The sequence below is a fragment of the Scylla paramamosain genome, unplaced genomic scaffold, assembly GCF_035594125.1.
Source record: "Scylla paramamosain isolate STU-SP2022 unplaced genomic scaffold, ASM3559412v1 Contig91, whole genome shotgun sequence".
NCBI classification, from domain to species: Eukaryota; Metazoa; Arthropoda; class Malacostraca; order Decapoda; family Portunidae; genus Scylla; species Scylla paramamosain.
The window spans coordinates 18298-38567 of NW_026973756.1; the positions used below are offsets into that span (position 1 = coordinate 18298).

Below are 20270 nucleotides of genomic sequence, written 5' to 3' on the forward strand. Positions count from 1 at the left end.
AGTTTTAACAACACAACATTACGTTCTTGTTTATTTAGGTTTATTTAGCCACCAGCGGACACGAAAACACTTGTCACGGCCAATAATGAACATCTGGCATCTCCATGCTTTCAATTTAATAATGTGACAGATTAACGAGATTCAGTAACCGCCAGGCAGTGTGTGAGGGAGGGTGTTTACTCCCTCCTGTCACGGAGAGGTACTTCCCGCTTCTGCTCCCGTTTCCTCACATATCGCTCGCCTCTCCTCGTGATATCGGTCACCCTTTGCTTCAGAATGGGGCCTGCCAAGCTAAGAATGGAGGAGAAAGGTGCTATACTGGCTCTATTTCGCGAAGGCCTCAGCAAAAGAGAAGTGGCAAGAAGGACAAGAAGATCAGCGAAGTGTGTCCGTAATGTCATCAAAGCAACCAGTGCCCACGGCGGTGTTATTCAAAAGAGAAAGCAGGGGTCGGGGAGGAAACGAAAGACAGGCCAGAGGACGGACATGCTGTTGCGACGTGAGGTGCTGAAGAACCCTTTCATCACCGCCAAGGAATTAAAAGGAATGCATAGAGATGTGCTGGGAGATGTGGCAGTGAGAACACTTCAACAGCGGCTACAGAAAGATTTCAAGCTACCGTGTCGTCGGGCAGCTCACAAACCTCTCCTCACCGAAAAAATGAGAAAACAGCGGCTTGATTTCTGCGGACGCTACAAGCACTGGACTTCAGCAGACTGGCGAAAAGTTGTGTTCAGTTTTGTTAAGTTTCCAGCAGGTGTGATGGTGTGGGGTTGCTTCAGTGGTGAGAAAGGTAGTGGGGGCTTGTACTTTTTAGACAAAAACATGAACATGAATGCTGCGCTGTATATGAACGTGCTGACAGATCACATGCTCCCATTTTATGAATCCCACGAGAACGCTCATTTCCTCCAGGACGGTGCTCCATGCCATCGGGCAAAGCGTGTGATGGAGTGGCTTACAGAGAACAATGTTTCGTTAATTGAGTGGCCAGGGCACAGTCCAGACTTAAATCCAATAGAAAACTTGTGGAATGAACTAAAAAGAAAAATTGGCAAACTCTCAGTGAACACTGTCGGCGCTATAACGGAAAAACTTCGTGTGCTGTGGGATGAAACTGACTTGGATTATTTCAAAAAATTATCTGACAGTATGCCAAGTCGCATAAATGCCGTTCTGAATGTAAAAGGAGAGATGACAAAATACTAATGTGCACATATGACAGTAATATTAGTGTTTTATTATCCCTAAAAAATGATAAGGTAAAGAATGGTAGAATTGTTAATGTTGTTGTGTTATTATTGTTATTGTTAGCAGGTGGGGACATTTTTTTCGCGCCGACTGTACCATGTTGGCCTCTCTTATCAGGTTCCATAAGAACATTAGCAACTCTGCTTTGCTTTGCTAAAGCTGTTCTTATTGGCCGGTCATTGATATCAAGTGTGTTCTTGAAAAAAAGTTTGCAAACACGAATTTCATTCTGACCAACCATGAAGTGAAAGGAACTGTTATTGTTCCTAGGTTGACGGTTGCCTCCCTCATGAACATACCTGTATTTAGGTCTAACAGTTTTAATGCAGTTTGAAATGAACTGCCACTGTTGAGCAATGTCTCCTAATGCCCAATAAGAGTCAAAGAGTTTTTGCCTTTCTTCTTCATTTATCTGTTCTGAACATTTAATTCGACATTTATTTCCACATGGCAGTTTCATTTTCCTTTCTGGTTTTATTTTCTTATTTTTGCTTATATAAGCCTTTCCAGAGTTCCTTAATTTTTTTGCTTTATGTTTCTTCCATTGACTCAGGTGCTGTTTACGTTTACGTCCCTTTTGCGGACTAACTAGTACAGGAATTTTATCAACTGCGTCCTTCTCTTCAAGGTTAAAACTCTCTTCTTCCTCTTTGCTTGGGATATAGTCCTTATCTTTCACGGAATCATCTGTGTCAATATCTTCAGTTTCTGAGTCACTGCTAGAAGATGATTCACTGCTAGAAGACGAGTCACTACTAGAGGACGAGTCACTACTAGAAGAAGACTTCCTGTTATTTGAAGCAGAGCTTGCACCCGTAATGCTTGCTGATGGCAGCAGATGGTCATCATTGATTTGAGGGTCAACAGGAAGTTCACATCCTACAAAGTACAAAGAAATGGGTCTAAAATGTGATTTTTTGTTTTTTGTGTTAAAAACGCTCTATGGTATGTAAGACAGCATGTGTCATTTTTTTTTAGTTTGGGGGGGAACTATAAATTCCTCAGATGGGGGTCCAAATTTTTAACAAGAACCAAAAAATCTGAAAATTTGACTTTATTTTGCATTTTTAAAAAGTTGGATCTTTAAACTTCAAAGCCTTACTCCTCCGAAAGTTTTGATTGTTAAAATAGTTTTCATCAAAATTGGCTCATTAATAAAAAAAAATAGGCTTACCTCCCACCTTAAAGCAAATTATATAGAAATATAATCAAGGTTATGACAGTATATACCTGTACTATTTTCTTCAGGGTTTTCTTCACTGTTTTCCTTAGCCTTTAATGCTAATTCTAGCATAAGTTTTCCTCTACATGACATGGTACCTATTTAATCTGAAAAAAATATGATATTTATGAATACAATGTTTTGTTGCAACAATGTCACCAATGTAAATAATACACTAACTTTTTTAAGTTTTTCGCAAGATTTTCAAATAACAATGACATAATTTAAGTTAAACAAAAATGTGCTGCTGTAATACGAGGTAATGTTTGTAACAATACTGTCATAACTCAAATACAACACCTATTATTCACAAGGTTTTTTTCCAATAATGACACATTTTGAATTAGGACGTAAAACATAGATGTTTGTTTTTACCAATAATGACACATTTTGAATAATGACGTAAAACATAGAGCTCTATGTTCGCAGACAAAACGTATTACATCAAAATAACACATTATTGCATGAAACATAATTCATAAGTTCAGTACTTACATTTTGTACTAACATAGTTCTAAATCAAAATATGACACTCTAAATGACAGTGTGAGTGTAGTTACCCCAACGATGGTCACAGCACAACTGACATGTAACGGTCTTCACGCAAAGAAGTTGGTACATATTATGTTATGTCGTTACGACATTTAGCGCCTCTAGCGGTCAATTTTTTAACTACAATTATGACACTTTTGCCAAAAAATCTGCGTTTCAAGATGAATATGTCTATATAGATAACTCGAAAATCCATTTTTTTTAGTTATGACGTTGTTGTCGCAAACGAGCGTAATGTGGATGGTTTAGTTTCAGTGATGGATGAAGTGATTGAATTTATGAAAGCAAATGAACCAGACATCATGGCAATGGTAGAAACTAAACTAAGAGATTCAGAGACATCAAATTTAGGAGGAGGAAGTACAATATGTGGATAAGAAACAGATGTGGAAAAGGAGGAGGTGGGGTGATGATGCTTGTTAAAAAGGGTATCAGGGTGGAGAGTGGAAAATGCAGAATGCTTGGTGGAAGGCCTAAACTTACAACTAATAAATGGAAGAGGAGGAATACAATATGTCACAGTGGTGTATGTCCCACTAAAAACAAAGACCTGGAATAGACAAGAGCATGAACTGTTGCAGAGTGAGACAAAAGAACGGCTTGTAAAGAAAATTAAAGAAAACAACAAAATTGTTAAAATGGGAGATTTTAATTGTAAAGAGATAAATTGGGAGGAGTGGAACACAAGAGGAGGAGAAGACTCATGGGAAGATAAGGTTCTGAAACTGGCAATGAACAATATTATGACACAGTGGGTTGAGGAAAACACTAGATACAGAGGAGCAGAGAAGCCATCAATTTGGTATTATCAAAAGAAACAGATATTATAGAAGACATGAACTATAGTTGTCCACTAGGAAAAAGCGACCATGTCATGATAAGGTTTTGTATTAAAGAAAAAAAGAGAGGAGAGTAGATGTGAAGATTATAAAAGTGAAAGATTTAATTATGGTAAGTAAAATTTTGAACAAATGAGGAGATACTTTGGTGAAGGGGACTGAAGTACACTTATCACAGCAAGTAATGTGCAAAAGAAGTGGGAAGCTTTCATCAATATTTATGAAGAGGGAGTGAAAAGATATGTACCAAAAGTAGAGACAAAGAGAAGATATAACAATGACTGGTATAATAGAAGATGTGAAATAGCTAGGGAGGAGAGGGAAACGGCATGGAATAGATGGCGGAGGAAAAAAAAAGCAAGAGCTGTGGCAAAACTACACAACCACAAGAAATGAATATGTAAAGGTTATTAGAGAAGAAAGGAAAAATTATGAGAAAGATGTTATGGACAAATGCAAAGAGAAACCAAAACTGTTCTTCAGATATGTGAACAGCAAAATGAAAAATAGAGAAGGAATAAGCAGATTGAAGGTGAATGGTCAAATGTGTGAGGATCCGGCTGAATTGGCAGAGATAATGAACAGGAGTTTTCAATCAGTATTCACAAAAGAGAAAACATTTGTGTACCAGAGTGAGATGAGTGAGGAAATGGGTCTGGGGGAAATCCAAGTGACTGAAGAGGATGTCCAGAAACAGATGGAGGAACTAGACATTAGGAAGGCCCCTGTACCTGATGGAGTGTCAGGATGGATACTAAAAGAGTGCAATCAGCAGTTGACATGGGTAATACATAATATTATAGAAAGCTCCCTAATTGAAAGTAGAGTCCCAATTGAATGGAAGAGAGCTAACATAGTGCCAATCTACAAAGGTGGTAGTAAAGAGGACCCCTTAATCTATAGACCTGTGTCTCTAACAAGTGTGGTGTGCAAAATGTGTGAAAGATTGGTGAAGGATAAATGGATGCAGTATCTAGAAGGAAATGAAGTGATATTAAAGCAACAATTTGGATTTAGGAGAGGGAGATCGTGTGTTACAAACTTACTGAGTTTTTATTCTAGAGTGGTGGATATAATGCAAGAAAGAGATGGATGGGCTGATTGTGTTTATTTAGACCTGAAGGCAGCCTTTGATAAAGTGCCACACAGGAAATTGTTGTGGAAGTTGAAGCATAATGGTGGGCTAAGGGGGGGGCTTGCTGAGATGGATGGAAAATTTCTTGACAAACAGAGAAATGAGAACCGTGGTAAAAGATAAAAAATCATCATGGAGGGAAGTCATAAGTGGAGTACCCCAAGGCTCAATACTTGCACCAATCATGTTTGCAGTCTATATAAATGATATGACGGAGAAGGTGAAAAGCTACATGAGCCTTTTTGCGGATGATGCAAAGTTGCTGAAGAAAGTTGAGAGTGCAGAGGACTGTGGAACGTTACAAGAAGACCTGAACAAGATATCAGAGTGGAGTTATAGATGGGAAATGGAATTTAATTTAAAGAAGTGTAAAGTAATAGAATTTGGAAAAAGTACAAGAAGAGTAAAAGGAAATTATGTGTTGAATGGTGTAAGGTTGAGTGGAGCAGAAGAGGAAAAGGATCTCGGTGTTACAGTGACTGGGAACCTGACCCCGGAGAGACACATTAGCAAAATTACAGGAGTAACCTATAACTTGTTGAGAAGAATAAGGCAGGCCTTTGCATATATGGATGAAGAGATGGTCAGGAAGATGATCGTGTCGCTGATAAGACCCAGACTAGAATATGCAGCAGTAGTGTGGTCGCCATACAAGAAAAAGAATAAAAGTAAGTTGGAGAGAGTTCAGAGAGCAGCTACGAAGATGGTACCAAGTATCAGAGACTTGTCATATGAAGAGAGACTGGAAAGGATACATCTACAAACGTTGGAAAAGAGGAGAGAAAGGGGAGACATGATTGTGATATATAAAGCATATAAGGGAGTAGAGGAGGTGGACTGGAGCAACTTAATGGTCTGGGATACACGGGACACTAGAGGACATGGAAAGAGGCTGAAGAGGAGTGCTTGTAGAAGAGACGCCAAAAAGTACCCATTGTATTGATGTATGGAACAGTCGGGATGAGGAGATAGTAAATGAAGAAAGTATACATGGATTCAAGGCTAAGTTGGATATTAAAAGATATGGAGATGGGACAGCACAAGCATAACTCTTTTCCCATAAAGCATAACTAGGTAAATACAACTAGGTAAATACACACACACACACTTTATACTCACACCAGCAGGCACTGTGCAGGTGACCTTTGTGGGTCCACCAGAGATAACCACACACTTCTTGCCACCCAGAGTCATAATGGCACTGCCAGCCTCCCACCCATCACTGTCTGGGAAGCCAGTGCCAGTCACAGTGAGAGGATACTGTCCACCAGTGCTGCCCTCCGTGATGCTGAGTGCAACCACGGTGACTGGCACCATGTAGATGATGGGGGAGGGGAGCAGTGCCGAGCCAGCCGGCTGCATGCTGAGTGCCACTGAATGCAAGCCGCCCCACAGTGCTACAGTGCAGGTGAGCTGGGTGGCAGTGATGGCCGTGCCACTCAGGGTGAGGGTGTGCTGCAGCCCCTCGCCTGTCAGGAAAAATACAAGTTTGGAATGAGTTAAATTAGATGGTGAAGGTGAGGGTGAGGGAATGCCATGGGCCCTTACCTGATGAAGGCAAGCCAGGGAAGAGGCAGAGCTACAAGACTAATCAGACAAACAGACAGACCGACGGCTCACCTGCAGTGCCGGAGACGCCAGTCAGCATGGGAGTGGTGGCATCATCGTAGGTGAAGGCACAGGCACCAAGACATGCACCAAAGTAACCATTCACTTGTACTGTCACCTGATAGCAATGAGGTAAGATCATGTTATTAGTTATCCTCATCATCTGGAACTCCCTGCCTGCTTCTGTATTTCCCTCTTCCTGTGACTTCAACTCTTTCAAGAGGGAGGTTTGAAGACACTTATCCTCCAGTTTTGGATGATCCTTTTTTACTTTCCTGTAGGTTACTGGCACTCACTGAGCTTTTTTTTCTTTTTAGTTGCCCTTGGTCAATGTCCCTCTTGCAGTAAAAATATCATTATCATTAGTGATCCATGCCTATATTCTCTCTCTCTCTCTCTTTCTCTCTCTCTCTCTCTCTCTCTCTCTCTCTCTCTCTCTCTCTCTCTCTCTCTCTCTCTCTCTCTCTGCCAATCAGCAAGGACTTACATGAGGAGAGTCCCTATGAGTGGTCACAAAGTCTGTCTCAAGAGGGCTGTGCCAAAGGACTCCGGCTGAGTCACGAATGATCTTGGTTTTTAGAGTTCTGTGAAGGAGCAATGGGTAACTTAAACAAATGGACTAACATAACCTAACTTTAACATATGGACTAACCTAACCTAACTTAAACAAATGGACTAACCTAACCTAACTTAAACAAATGAGCTAACCTAACCTAACTTAAACATATGGACTAGCCTAACCTAACTCAAATGGACTAACCTAACCTAAACAAACAGACTAATTTAACCTAACTTAAACATATGGACTAGCCTAACCTAACTTCAACAAATGGACTAACCTAACCTAACTTAAACATGTGAACAAATCTAGCCTAACTTGAACAAATGGACTAACCTAACCTAACAGATGGGCAATAACAGAATAACAAAAATGGTAGAAAAAGCAGATAGATAGGTTAAATAAATAAGACAGGGTAAAGAAAGAAGATAGCTAAAAATACATACATACATACATACATACATACATACATAAATACATACATACATATGCCAAGGCTGTTTCCCTCCATAACATATAGATAGGACAAAGGAAATAACCCAACAAATGAGAGACAGTTAAGTTAAATAGAGATTGCATAAAGAAAATACCCGAATAATGAAGCAAGTAAGTCAAAAAGATAGGATAGGATACAGTAAGGAAAATGACCCTACAAAGAAGAAAGGATTAGGTCAAACAGATACCATGGAATAGATTAAATAAATATGACAGTGTAAAGAAAGAAGATAGCTAAAAATACATACATACATACATACATACATATGCCAAGGCTGAGAGAAAATTATTCCACACAGAAGAGACAAATCTCGTAACTCTGCCACCAAAGAATACAGGTTTTTCACATCTAACTCTAAATAAATATGGGAATAAACAGAAGAGAGAGCAACAAATACTTCCAATCCCTCACCCATCAAACATCAGGTTATCTGTGTGTATCTCCACCAGCTCCTTTCTGCCGGGATCTTCCTCCCACTCAATGTAGTAGTGGTAGTTCTTGCAGGAGCCGGAGTACTGGACTGTGAGATCAGTTCCCAGGGCACTTTCCAGAATGCCCTCCAGGACCTTTGGGTCAACACCTGCTGGAATGTCTGCCAAAATGAGTGAGTGAGTGAGTGAGTGAGTGAGTGAGTGAGTGAGTGAGCGATGCAAAATCTTTCCTTAACCATCATTAACATTATGAAAAACAGCTGAAAATCTCCAAAATTCAGCTTGTTAAAAGTGCAGAATTCTTATGAAACTGTCATTAGTGATGAAAAATATCTCCGAAAACTTCACTAAACTACCACCACCCCTCTTAAACTATCATCAGCATCATAAAACACCTTGAAAACCAAATAACCTCCACAGCAGCCTGTTAAACTACTACTGTCCTTCTTAAGCTTGCACCAGAATTATAAAACACTCTTGAAAAACCTAAATAACTTCCAGTAAAGCCTTTTAAACTCCCACTTCACCGTTGAAAAAACTAAATAACTTACACTAGAGCCTTTTAAAAATTACCACTTCACTCTTGAAAACCTAAATAACTCCCACTACAGCCTTTTAAACTCTCACTTCACCCTTGAAAAACTAAATAACTTCCACTAAAGCCTTTCAAACTACCACTGACCACCCTTGAAAAATTAAATGACTTCCACTAGAGCCTTTTAAACTACCACTGGCATTCTTAAAAGCCTGAGGAAACCTCCACTGCAGCCTGTTAAAATGAAAATAAGATAAGACAGCAAGACATATAGGAACACTGGCCAGTGACATCCATAGTTCAGTCTCCCAACAAACCTTTTACAACCTGCCCCTGAATTCCGAGGTCCCAGGTGCCAGCGAGGGGACCCGTGGCAGTCTGAGAGGAGCATGTGACTGTCACCTGAGTGTCAAAGCTTGCTGGAGGACCTGATAGAGGGAGAGAGAGTGGGAAAAGTACTGATTAATGCTGTGGGTTTTATGGCAGTGTGTATTAAGTTTTGTCTTTTTTCCTTCTTTTAGTATGTGGGTGGCTTTGTTTAAGGCAACAATATGATGGAACACAAATGAAAAGGGCCCACTAAAGGTATCAGTCCCCAAAGACTTGTCAATGGGTTACCTAAGACTAAGAGGAAAATATATTAAGCTGCATTGTTTTCCTTTATTGTTGAATGTAAATGTGGATGATAAGGCATCTTTTTCTTATGATTCTCTCTCTCTCTCTCTCTCTCTCTCTCTCTCTCTCTCTCTCTCTCTCTCTCTCATCTCATGATCCAATAACACACATCCAGCATCATGACACTACTAAACAAAGTAAAAAAAGATAAATAAATTAAAATAAAAAAAGAGTAAAAATACCACAAACTCCATGGGGAAAAAAAAAAGCAGATAAGAAGAGGAAACAGAGTGACGGGCAAAAAAAAAAAAAGAAAAAACATGGAGGACAAAACAGGATAAACATTTCACCTTCTTCATTATTTTTACCTTCCACCTGCAGGAGCCCAAGGAGGGGCATTCCAGTCTTGCAGTTTGTGGTCTGGAATTCCAGGGAGTACCCATTCTCTGTCACCTTCTTGACTGCCACATCCTCAATAAGGATTCCCTTCTGCTTGAGGGCGGGCGGGTACATCTGTGTCACTGTGGCAGGGGAGGAGGCAGTAAGGGTTAGTGTGTGTGTGTGTATTTACCTAGTTGTATAGTACAGGGTCCGAGCCAAAGCTCAATTAGTCCTGTCTCCATACCCGAATTTGTCCAATTTCTCTTTAAACATGTGCACACTCTTTGCCGCAACCACCTCTTCTTTTAAGTTATTCCATATTTCAACCGTTCGATGCGGAAAGCTGTATTTCTTAATATCTCCCAAACAATGACTCTTCTTTAATTTCTTCATATGTCCCCTTGTATGTCTATCTCCTTCCTCCACTTTTACAACTAGGTCATCTCTGTCTATCTTCTCCATGCCATTTACTAATTTGAACATTGTTATCAGGTCTCCTCTTTCCCTTCTTTCTTGCAGTGTTGGTAATCCAATTTCTTCCAGTCTTTCCTCGTAACTTAGGTCTTCCAATTCAGGTATCATTTTCGTAGCTGTTCTTTGTATTCTTTCCAATTTCCTTATATCTTTCTTCTTGTGTGGAGACCATACCACTGCTGCGTATTCCAGTTTGGGGCGTATCATGTGTGTTATGATTTTCTTCATCATTTCTTTGTCTAGGTAATTAAATGCTACCCTGATATTTGCTAGCAAATTATATGTAGAGCCAAATATTCCATTGATGTGTTTTTCTGGTGATAGCGTGTCTTGAATTATTACTCCCAAGTCTTTTTCTTCTTTGCTCTTTGGTATTGTGATTCCTCCCATCTTATACTTCCATGAAGGTCTCCTTTTACTTCTTCCCATCTCCATTACATGGCACTTTTTTATATTGAATTCTAATTTCCATCGTTTACTCCATTCATAAATTCTATCAATATCCCTCTGTAGTTCCTCACAATCCTCTTGGTTCTTTATTACTTTCATCAATTTTGCATCATCTGCAAACATGTTAATGTAGCTATTTAAACCCACAGTCATATCATTTATATAGACCTGAAACATTATAGGTGCCAACACAGACCCTTGTGGTACTCCGCTTGTTACTTCGTACCAACTTGATTTATTATCTCTGATTACTGTGCTCATTTCCCTACCTTGGAGATAATCCTTCATCCACTTAAGTATTTTTCCTTTTAGCCCTCCTCGATGTTCCAGTTTCCATACGAGACTTTTATGTGGAACTGTATCAAAAGCTTTTTTCAGATCTAAATAGACTGCATCAACCCAACCATCTCTCTCTTGTAGTTTATCTATTACTCTTGTATAAAAGCTCAGTAAGTTTGTTACGCAAGATCTCTCTTTCCTGAAACCGAATTGTTTTTCTGTTATTATATTTTCTTGTTCAAGATATTGCACCCATCTGTTTTTAATGACTATTTCACAGAGTTTACTTACAATACTCGTGAGTGAGACTGGTCTGTAATTCAGTGGTTCCATTTTATTACCTCCTTTGTATAACGGTACTATATTTGCTCTCTTCCATTCCTTTGGTACTTTTCCCTCCTTCAAAGAACTGTTAATTATCTCCCATATTGGTTCTTCCAATTCCTCTCTACATTCTTTCAATATCCATCCATTTACTTCGTCTGGTCCCATCGCCTTCCTAGTATCTAGCTCTTCCAGTAGTCTTTTAATTTCTTTTCTTTCCACTTGTATGTTTGCTATTCCTTTCTGTTGTTCCTCATCTCCCAGTGATGCAAAGACAGTTTCTCTTGTAAATACAGACTTAAAGCTTTTATTCAGTATCTCAGCCATCTCTTGTGTGGTTTCATAAATTTCTCCATTTTTCTTCAGCTTTGTAATAGTATCTCTATGCTTTATTTTTCCATTTACATATCTATAGAAAAGTTTGGGTTCTTCTTTACACTTTCCAACTACATCTCTTTCAAAATTTCTTTCTTCTTCTCTTCTTATTTTAACATAATCATTTCTAGCTGTCCTGTATTCTTCTCTATTTATCTCATTCCATTGTTTCCTCATTTTTTTCCATGCCCTCTCCTTTTTCTTTTTTGCCTCTGCACACTTTGCATTAAACCACACTTTCTTATTTTCTTTTACCTTATATCTTGGCACATATCTTTTAACACCTTCTCTAAACTTGCTTAAAAACACTTCATATTTTTTCTGCACCTCCATACCTCTTAATAAATTATTCCAATCAAGCTCTCCGTAGAATTTCTTTAACCCTGTAAAGTCTGCCTTAGCATAATTTTTTCTCTCATTTTTATATTCCTCATTGAATTTTGGCACTTCTTCTTTGATCTCTATCTCCATCTTCACATGATCAAAAGTGTGTGTGTGTGTGTGTGTGTGTGTGTGTGTGTGTGTGTGTGTGTGTGTGTGTGTGTGTGTGAGAGAGAGAGAGAGAGAGAGAGAGAGAGAGAGAGAGAGAGAGAGAGAGAGAGAGAGAGAGAGAGAGAGAGAGAGAGAGAGAGAGAGAGAGAGAGAGAGAGAGAGAGAGAGAGAGAGAGAGAGAGAGAGAGAGAGAGAGAGAGAGATATGACAGGCCACTAAGGCACAATATGCACTATGAACACACTGACCTGACCCTCTGATGGTGCAAGGTCATGCCGCCCCGTCACTCAGCACACTCGGGCTTCTGCCAGTAATGGATGCCCCCAAGGCTGTCCCTGAGAGGTCATAACAGGTCACATAAGAGGTGACATATAAGAAGTCATACAATTATGAACAAATTTACAAGTTTATAGTAAAAATTTTCAGATGTTTTTAAGAGTGTGTGTGTGTGTGTGTGTGTGTGTGTGTGTGTGTGTGTGTGTGTGTGTGTGTGTGTGTGTGTGTGTGTGTGTGTGTGTGTGTGTGTGTGTGTGTGTGTGTGTGTGTGTGTGTTTCCAGATTTCTGCAGTACTTTGCAGGAAACTGTTCTTCTTAATATCCTCCTACACACACCCTTCTTCTTCATCTTCTCATGCCCTCTCGTGCTTCTAAAGTCTCTCACCACCAAATTACTCTGGTCCAATTTTTCACTGTCCAACAAAATCCAATATAATGCCATCAGATCACCTCTCTCTCTCCTCTCTTCCAAGGGTGGGTAGGTTTAGTTTTAGTCTCTCTTCATATGATAAGTCTGATAGGGTCAGAGGCAACTTTGTCGCTGCTCATTGTATTCTTTCTAATTTCTTTATGCCCCTTTTAGTGCTGGGAGACCACATCGCTGCTGCATATTTCAAACTAGGTCTTATCATTGTCAGTTACATCCCTAATCATCTCTTCATCCAGGTAGTTGAATGTTGTTCTTATGTTTCTCACCAGATTATATGTTTCCCCTGTCTTTCTTCTTACATGTATCTCTGAGGACAACTTATCAGTGACAGTAATTCCAAGGTCTTTCTCTTCACTCTTCACTTTTATTTCCTCATTACCCAATTTATAACTGAAGACTGGCATCACACAACTATGCCCAAACTTCAACACTCCTCATCTTTTTATGTTAAACTCCATTTTCCAAGTGTCACTCTAATCCCAAATCACATTCAGATCTCCCTGTAGAGCTTCACAATCCTCTGTCCTCTCCACTTTTCCCATCAATTTTGCATCATCAGCAAATAGACTCATGTAACTATTCACCCCTTCCATCACATCATTCACACAGGTAGCAAACATGACTGGTGGTAGTACTGAACCCTGCAGAACACCACTAATTACCTCTCTCCATGATGACTTTTTATCTTTGACCACTGTTCTCATTTCCCTTCCTCTCAGAAAGTCACTGATCCAATGTAGGAGTGCTCCTCTCAGCCCACCAGATATTTCTCATTTCCACAACAGTCTACTGTGGGGCACCTTATCAAAATAAACACAATCTGCCCATCCCTCTCTTTCTTGTACCATATCTATGACTGGAGTAGAAACACCTTAAATTTGTTATACATGACCTTCCTTTCCTAAATCTGAATTGTCTGTCTGTTAATATTTCTCTCTTTTCCAGATATTCACTCCATTTTTGCTTCACTATTCTTTGGCACAATTTTGCCACTACACTTGTTAATGATGCTGGTCTATAATTAAATGGTTTTTCTTTGCTTCCACTCTTATATATGGGGACTATACCTGCTTTTTTTCCAATGTTGGGCACCACTCCTTCTGTTATTGAAGTTATGATGAGTTTGTAAATCATGTGTGCAGGTTGATCTCTGCATTCCTTCACCACCCAATCAGACACTCCATCTGGTCCCTGTGCCTTCCTCACATCCAAGTCTTCCATCATTATTCTTACCTCATCCACTGTTACCTCAATCTCACTCACTCTTCTACTATCACATCTGCCGTCACCGGCCTACCAAATGTTCCCTCTCCAGTGAAGACACTTTGAAAGAAGTCATTCAAAACCTCTGCAATTTGTGCTTCTTCTTCAACATGTTTGCCATTTATTTTCAGTTTGTTGAACCCATTTTTATTCTTCATTTTACCGTTCTATAGAACATCCTTGGTTCATCCTTACATATGTCTATAATATCTTTTCATGAATTCTTTATTTCTTCCCTCCTTAGAGTGTTCATTTCTCTCCCTTTTATATGTTGACTCCACTCACACTCACTTACATACTGCTCATCTACCCTCCCTCCCTCCTTGTCTTCCTCCTCCTCCCTTTCTGCCATCTCTCCCATAACTCCTCTGCTTTTCCTTCCTTCTCCCTTGTCTCCATATCTCCACTTACCTCTTTTTCTTTCTCTTCTCTCTCCCTAACCCAGCCACCCTCTCTCTCTCTCTCTCTCTCTCTCTCTCTCTCTCTCTCTCTCTCTCTCTCTCTCTCTCTCTCTCTCTCCCACACACACACACACACACACCTTTTTTCCATCTGGTTTCTTCTGCAACATGAAAACCACATCCTTCTGATATTAGTACTTAATTCTCCTCAGAGCCACCACCACCACCACCACCACTGCCACAACCACTATCATTATTTTCACCTTTATCTTTACTCAGGTGGTGTTGTTGTGGTCTCCAGGGGCATTTTCATGACTGACAATGCAAGGATTTTGCAAGAGAGAAAGAAAATGCCCCATGAGAATTTTGGTGATCATCTGTATGGCCTTTGAAAATGTTTTTTTTATGAGAAAGCAAAGCATTAAGAATACAAACAAGATATAACTAAGCTAACACAGGAAGCTGGTAAGTTAGTTTGTTGTATACTAAATGCAAGGTCTTGTTTCTGGAAAGTTGTGCTTCAGGTTCAAACCAGTGACTGTCAAGATTAACACATCTTCCTCATAAAACTTTTCCTACACTGCAGTATACTATGATAGACACAAACACATACAAAAATAAATATTACTACTACTACTTTTCTCCTGTAAGAGGGGCACTGGCCAGGGGCAACACAAATTTTGAATAAAAAAAAAAGAAAAAAAAGCCCCAGTGTTACTACTACTCCAGTAGTAGTAAAACTATATAGACTACAGACAAATGAGTAGTAAATATAACATCAAATCAATCCTTTAGGACCAAACCTAGGCATGTTAATACATCACTGGAATTCTGTCTGCTGCTGATCCCGTCATACAGAATCCATTAGCTATTTGTGGTGGGTTCCCACGGCAGAGGCTTCACGCAGCAGCAGCACCACCACACGAGTAGCAGGCACACGCACCACACTCAGCCAGGAATGCACTTTCCAAGGCAACTGTAGATAATGAATAAAGAAAAAATAATAATTAGCCTTGAATTGATTTTCCAGAGCACCTGTGAACAGAGAAGAAATGAATAGAATAGTAAATACTTCAGAACAGTAAATGTGGCTACATTTCAACATATTTTTTACCTGGCTGGTCTCACAAGAGAGAACCCCTTTAGGGCCAGTTCAGGGTCAGCTCACCACCACTATCAAAAAGACACCAAAGTCTGTACATGCTTATCTAACTGCCTGGCAAGTGTGCCATCAGCCCAAGATAAATAATAAATCTGACTAGCAGCACAGCGTATATGTCACCAGCAAGAATCAAACAGATGTACACCTGAGAAATTGGACAAACTGTACCTAAAACCATCAACAGAATTAGATTCAGGCACACTGTTAGCAAGAAAATTCCAAATTTTCATCACTCTTGAGAAAAATGTGTGCCTGGCATCACAACAACTATAAGGAATGCTGACAGAAGTGGCTCAGATAAACAGGTCTGCTGCATTAACTGTATGGATGGCCTCTAGTGCTGACAGCAGTGGCCGAGGTGTACAAGTCTGTTGCATTAATTTGTATGGAAGGCTTCTAGTGCTGATAGAAGTGGCTGAGATGAACAGGTCTGCTGCATTAACTGTATGGATGGCCTCTAGTGCTGACAGCAGTGGCCGAGGTGTACAAGTCTGTTGCATTAATTGTATGGATGGCCTCTAGTGCTGACAGTAGTGGCTGAGATGAACAGGTCTGCTGCATTAACTGTATGGACGGCCTCTAGTGCTGACAGTAGTGGCTGAGATGTACAAGTCTGTTGCATTAATTGTATGGATGGCCTCTAGTGCTGACAGTAGTGGCTGAGGTGTACAAGTCTGTTGCATTAATTTGTATGGATGGCCTCTAGTGCTGACAGTAGTGGCTGAGATGAGCAGGTCTGCTGCATTAACTGTATGGATGGCCTCTAGTGTTGACACAAGGGGGCTGAGGTGAACAGTTGCTGATTTTCCTTGGAATGACTACTGCTTCCGTGTCAGAGACCCGTCTTTGTGTGCTGAGCGCATAACAGAGGTGATAGTGTCTGGCATGGAGGCGTACATTCCTCACTCTTTTTCTCGTCCTAAACCTTCTAAACCTTGGTTTAACACAGCTTGTTCTCGTGCTATACATGATAGAGAGGTGGCCCACAAAAGGTACTTAAGCCTTCCATCACCAGAATCTCATGCACTTTATATTTCTGCCCGGAACCATGCCAAGTCTGTTCTCCAACTAGCCAAAAACTCCTTCATTAACAGAAAATGTCAGAACCTTTCAAGATCTAACTCCCCTCGTGATTTCTGGCATCTAGCCAAAAATATCTCCAATAACTTTGCTTCTTCTTCTTTCCCTCCTCTACTTCAACCAGATGGCACCACTGCTATCACATCTATTTCTAAAGCTGAACTCTTTGCTCAAACCTTTGCTAAAAACTCTACCTTGGACGATTCTGGGCTTGTTCCTCCCTCTCCTCCACCCTCTGACTACTTCATGCCTCGTATTAAAATTCTTCGTAATGATGTTTTCCATGCCCTCGCTGGCCTAAACCCTCAGAAGGCTTATGGACCTGATGGGGTCCCTCCTATTGTTCTCCGAAACTGTGCCTCCGTGCTTGCACCTTGCCTAGTCAAACTCTTTCAGCTATGTCTGTCAACATCTACCTTTCCTTCTTGCTGGAAGTTTGCCTACATTCAACCTGTTCCTAAAAAGGGTGACCGCTCTAATCCCTCAAACTACCGTCCTATTGCTTTAATTTCCTGCTTATCTAAAGTTTTTGAATCTATCCTCAACAGGAAGATTCTTAAACATCTATCACTTCACAACCTTCTATCTGATCGCCAGTATGGGTTCCGTCAAGGCCGCTCTACTGGTGATCTTCTGGCTTTCCTTACTGAGTCTTGGTCATCCTCTTTTAGAGACTTTGGTGAAACTTTTGCTGTTGCCTTGGACATATCAAAAGCCTTTGATAGAGTCTGGCACAAAGCTTTGATTTCCAAACTACCCTCCTACGGTTTCTATCCTTCTCTCTGTAACTTCATCTCAAGTTTCCTTTCTGACCGTTCTATTGCTGCTGTGGTAGACGGTCACTGTTCTTCTCCTAAATCTATTAACAGTGGTGTTCCTCAGGGTTCTGTCCTGTCACCCACTCTCTTCTTATTATTCATTAATGATCTTCTAAACCAAACTTCTTGTCCTATCCACTCCTATGCTGATGATACCACCCTGCACTTTTCCACGTCTTTTCATAGACGTCCAACCCTTCAGGAGGTAAACATATCACGCAGGGAAGCCACAGAACGCCTGACTTCTGATCTTTCTAAAATTTCTGATTGGGGCAGAGCAAACTTGGTATTGTTCAATGCCTCAAAAACTCAATTCCTCCATCTATCAACTCGACACAATCTTCCAGACAACTATCCCCTCTTCTTCAATGACACTCAACTGTCCCCCTCTTCTACACTGAACATCCTCGGTCTGTCCTTTACTTATAATCTGAACTGGAAACTTCACATCTCATCTCTAGCTAAAACAGCTTCTATGAAGTTAGGTGTTCTGAGACGTCTCCGCCAGTTTTTCTCACCCCCCCAGCTGCTAACTCTGTACAAGGGCCTTATCCGTCCATGTATGGAGTATGCTTCACATGTCTGGGGGGGTTCCACTCATACTGCTGTTCTAGACAGGGTGGAATCAAAAGCTTTTCGTCTCATCAACTCCTCTCCTCTAACTGACTGTCTTCAGCCTCTCTCTCACCGCCGCAATGTTGCATCTCTAGCTGTCTTCTACCGCTATTTTCATGCTAACTGCTCTTCTGATCTTGCTAACTGCATGCCTCCCCTCCTTCCGCGGCCTCGCTGCACAAGACTTTCTTCTTTCTCTCACTCCTATTCTGTCCACCTCTCTAACGCAAGAGTTAACCAGTATTCTCAATCATTCATCCCTTTCTCTGGTAAACTCTGGAACTCCTTGCCTGCTTCTGTATTTCCACCTTCCTATGACTTGAATTCCTTCAAGAGGGAGGTTTCAAGACACTTATCCACCAATTTTTGACCACTGCTTTGACCCTTTTAGGGACTGGCATTTCAGTGGGCATTTTTTTTTATTAGATTTTTGTTGCCCTTGGCCAGTATCCTTCCTACATAAAAAAAAAAAAAAAAAAAAAAAAGTGATTGGGGAGAGTCCATGAAAATATCTTCCAAATTTAATAATAAGATCAACCCGTAATAGTTTCTCCCTTTGAGTGAATACAAGTTCAAGGTTTTAAAATGCTGATCATGACATGTTCTCAAATCCTTGAATTCTTTTTGCCCACTGTCTCTTAACTGACTCCAATAGTCTGAGGTGAGAGACACAACCAGAATTCCAGGCTGCAGAATAAGCATGACAGGCTTGAGAGAAACCACAGATGACGTTTACTAGCCAATACCATCCCAGCCACCATCTAACTCACACCTAGCACAAGGAGGGATCTCAGAAGTAGCAGAGAGAGAGAGAGAGAGAGAGAGAGAGAGAGAGAGAGAGAGAGAGAGAGAGAGAGAGAGAGAGAGAGAGAGAGAGAAACAACAAAGAAAAGTTAATTACCAAACAAGACACAATACAAATTATACTCAGTAGAAAGAAGAATGAAAAATACCAAATTATAAATATGTGGAAAATAATTATTGCTAACCAGACTGTCCCGCCCAAATCTGAACCCATGACATGCACTCACTGCAAAGCACGATCAGGAAGGAATAAGCGTGGCCACCCCACCTCCCTTCAAACTGCCACACCAGTATCAGAAGCCTCCAGCACAGCAGTGTTGCAACAAGGGACACCCACCTGTTCACCTCCCTCCCGGCACACACCGTGACATGAAGGGCGTGAATACCAAACACTTACAGAGGAAGCTGGACAAATTCCTGGTCACAATCCCCGCCCTGTCAGGAAGCGAACACAACACTGGCCAAGGTTGTCTCTGTCACTGGACTTTCTTTCAAGACAAGCAGTTTTGTTACCTTACGAATGGCGCCACACTTGTTAGGGGTGTTCGATAACCTGGTACATGTAACAGTGCATGTTCCACTTGAGTTTGGTTGCGTGACACACAGCACATGTCAGGCAGAGCGGAGGGCTACGGTGTCACACTGCCTGTCTCCGCCTGCCGCTGCTGGTGTCATCTTCCTAGCTGTCTGCTCTTTGTTTACAAATGAAAGCCGAATTGCTGTGAACACTTTAAAGATCTGTTTCAACACTATATTTGACTAATCTTTTAACCAAGTCTTCAGCCATGTTCCTCTTCCTCTCTAGGGCTGCAATGATGCCCCTGCATCATCACTTTTATGCTCTGGGGGCTTCCTGTGAGCCAACCGCAGGCTTGGTGGCTGCCCTGCCTCCTTCAGGAAGGCACAAGTGAGGCGGGTGACTGCAGGCTGTAGTGAGGGGTGTACGCCCCCCCCTCGCCAGCTGGATCAGCAGGTCAAAGGTATTAACGCCCAGGGCCAGCAGCGGAGACTGTTGGGCCAATGGCCTTGCAGTGGCCAGCAACTGAATATATCTCGCTGGGAAACACTTAAAACACTTTATTACGCTTACCTATAAATTCACACTTAATTATGATTCCATAGAGAAAGACTGGCAGACATCACATATATAAATATAGCTTTTTTGGTCATGAACTTAAATCTATAATATTCTAAATACACATATAGAAAACATATACATTTTAAATGCAGTGAAGAGTATAATATATATATATATATATATATATATATATATATATATATATATATATATATATATATATATATATATATATATATATATATATATATATATATATATATATATATATATATATATATATATATATATATATATATATATATATATATATATATATATATAC

The 20270-nt window shown here is 40.4% G+C and overlaps 1 protein-coding gene across 7 annotated transcripts in view; it reads right to left on the bottom strand.

Moving 5' to 3' along the window:
- LOC135098910 (fibrocystin-L-like) overlaps positions 1 to 20045 on the bottom strand; it is a 32006-nt gene extending 11961 nt beyond the window's left edge. For 2 of the 7 annotated variants that reach the window (XM_064001324.1, XM_064001320.1), the window contains exons 1-9: positions 19265 to 20045; positions 15192 to 15364; positions 12267 to 12353; positions 9612 to 9764; positions 8946 to 9056; positions 8074 to 8254; positions 7095 to 7191; positions 6620 to 6725; positions 6119 to 6468 (exon numbers count right to left, since the gene is read on the bottom strand). In XM_064001324.1, coding sequence (XP_063857394.1) covers positions 6119 to 6468; positions 6620 to 6725; positions 7095 to 7191; positions 8074 to 8254; positions 8946 to 9056; positions 9612 to 9756 — 990 coding nt within the window. In that variant the 5' untranslated portion in view covers positions 9757 to 9764; positions 12267 to 12353; positions 15192 to 15364; positions 19265 to 20045. Of the gene's footprint in view, positions 1 to 1340; positions 2131 to 2481; positions 2581 to 6118; positions 6469 to 6619; positions 6726 to 7094; positions 7192 to 8073; positions 8255 to 8945; positions 9057 to 9611; positions 9765 to 12266; positions 12354 to 15191; positions 15365 to 19264 lie in introns of those variants that run through there. The other 5 variants (XM_064001328.1, XM_064001325.1, XM_064001323.1 and 2 more) reach the window with 5 other exon arrangements.
- Between the last annotated feature and the right edge of the window lie 225 nt (positions 20046 to 20270).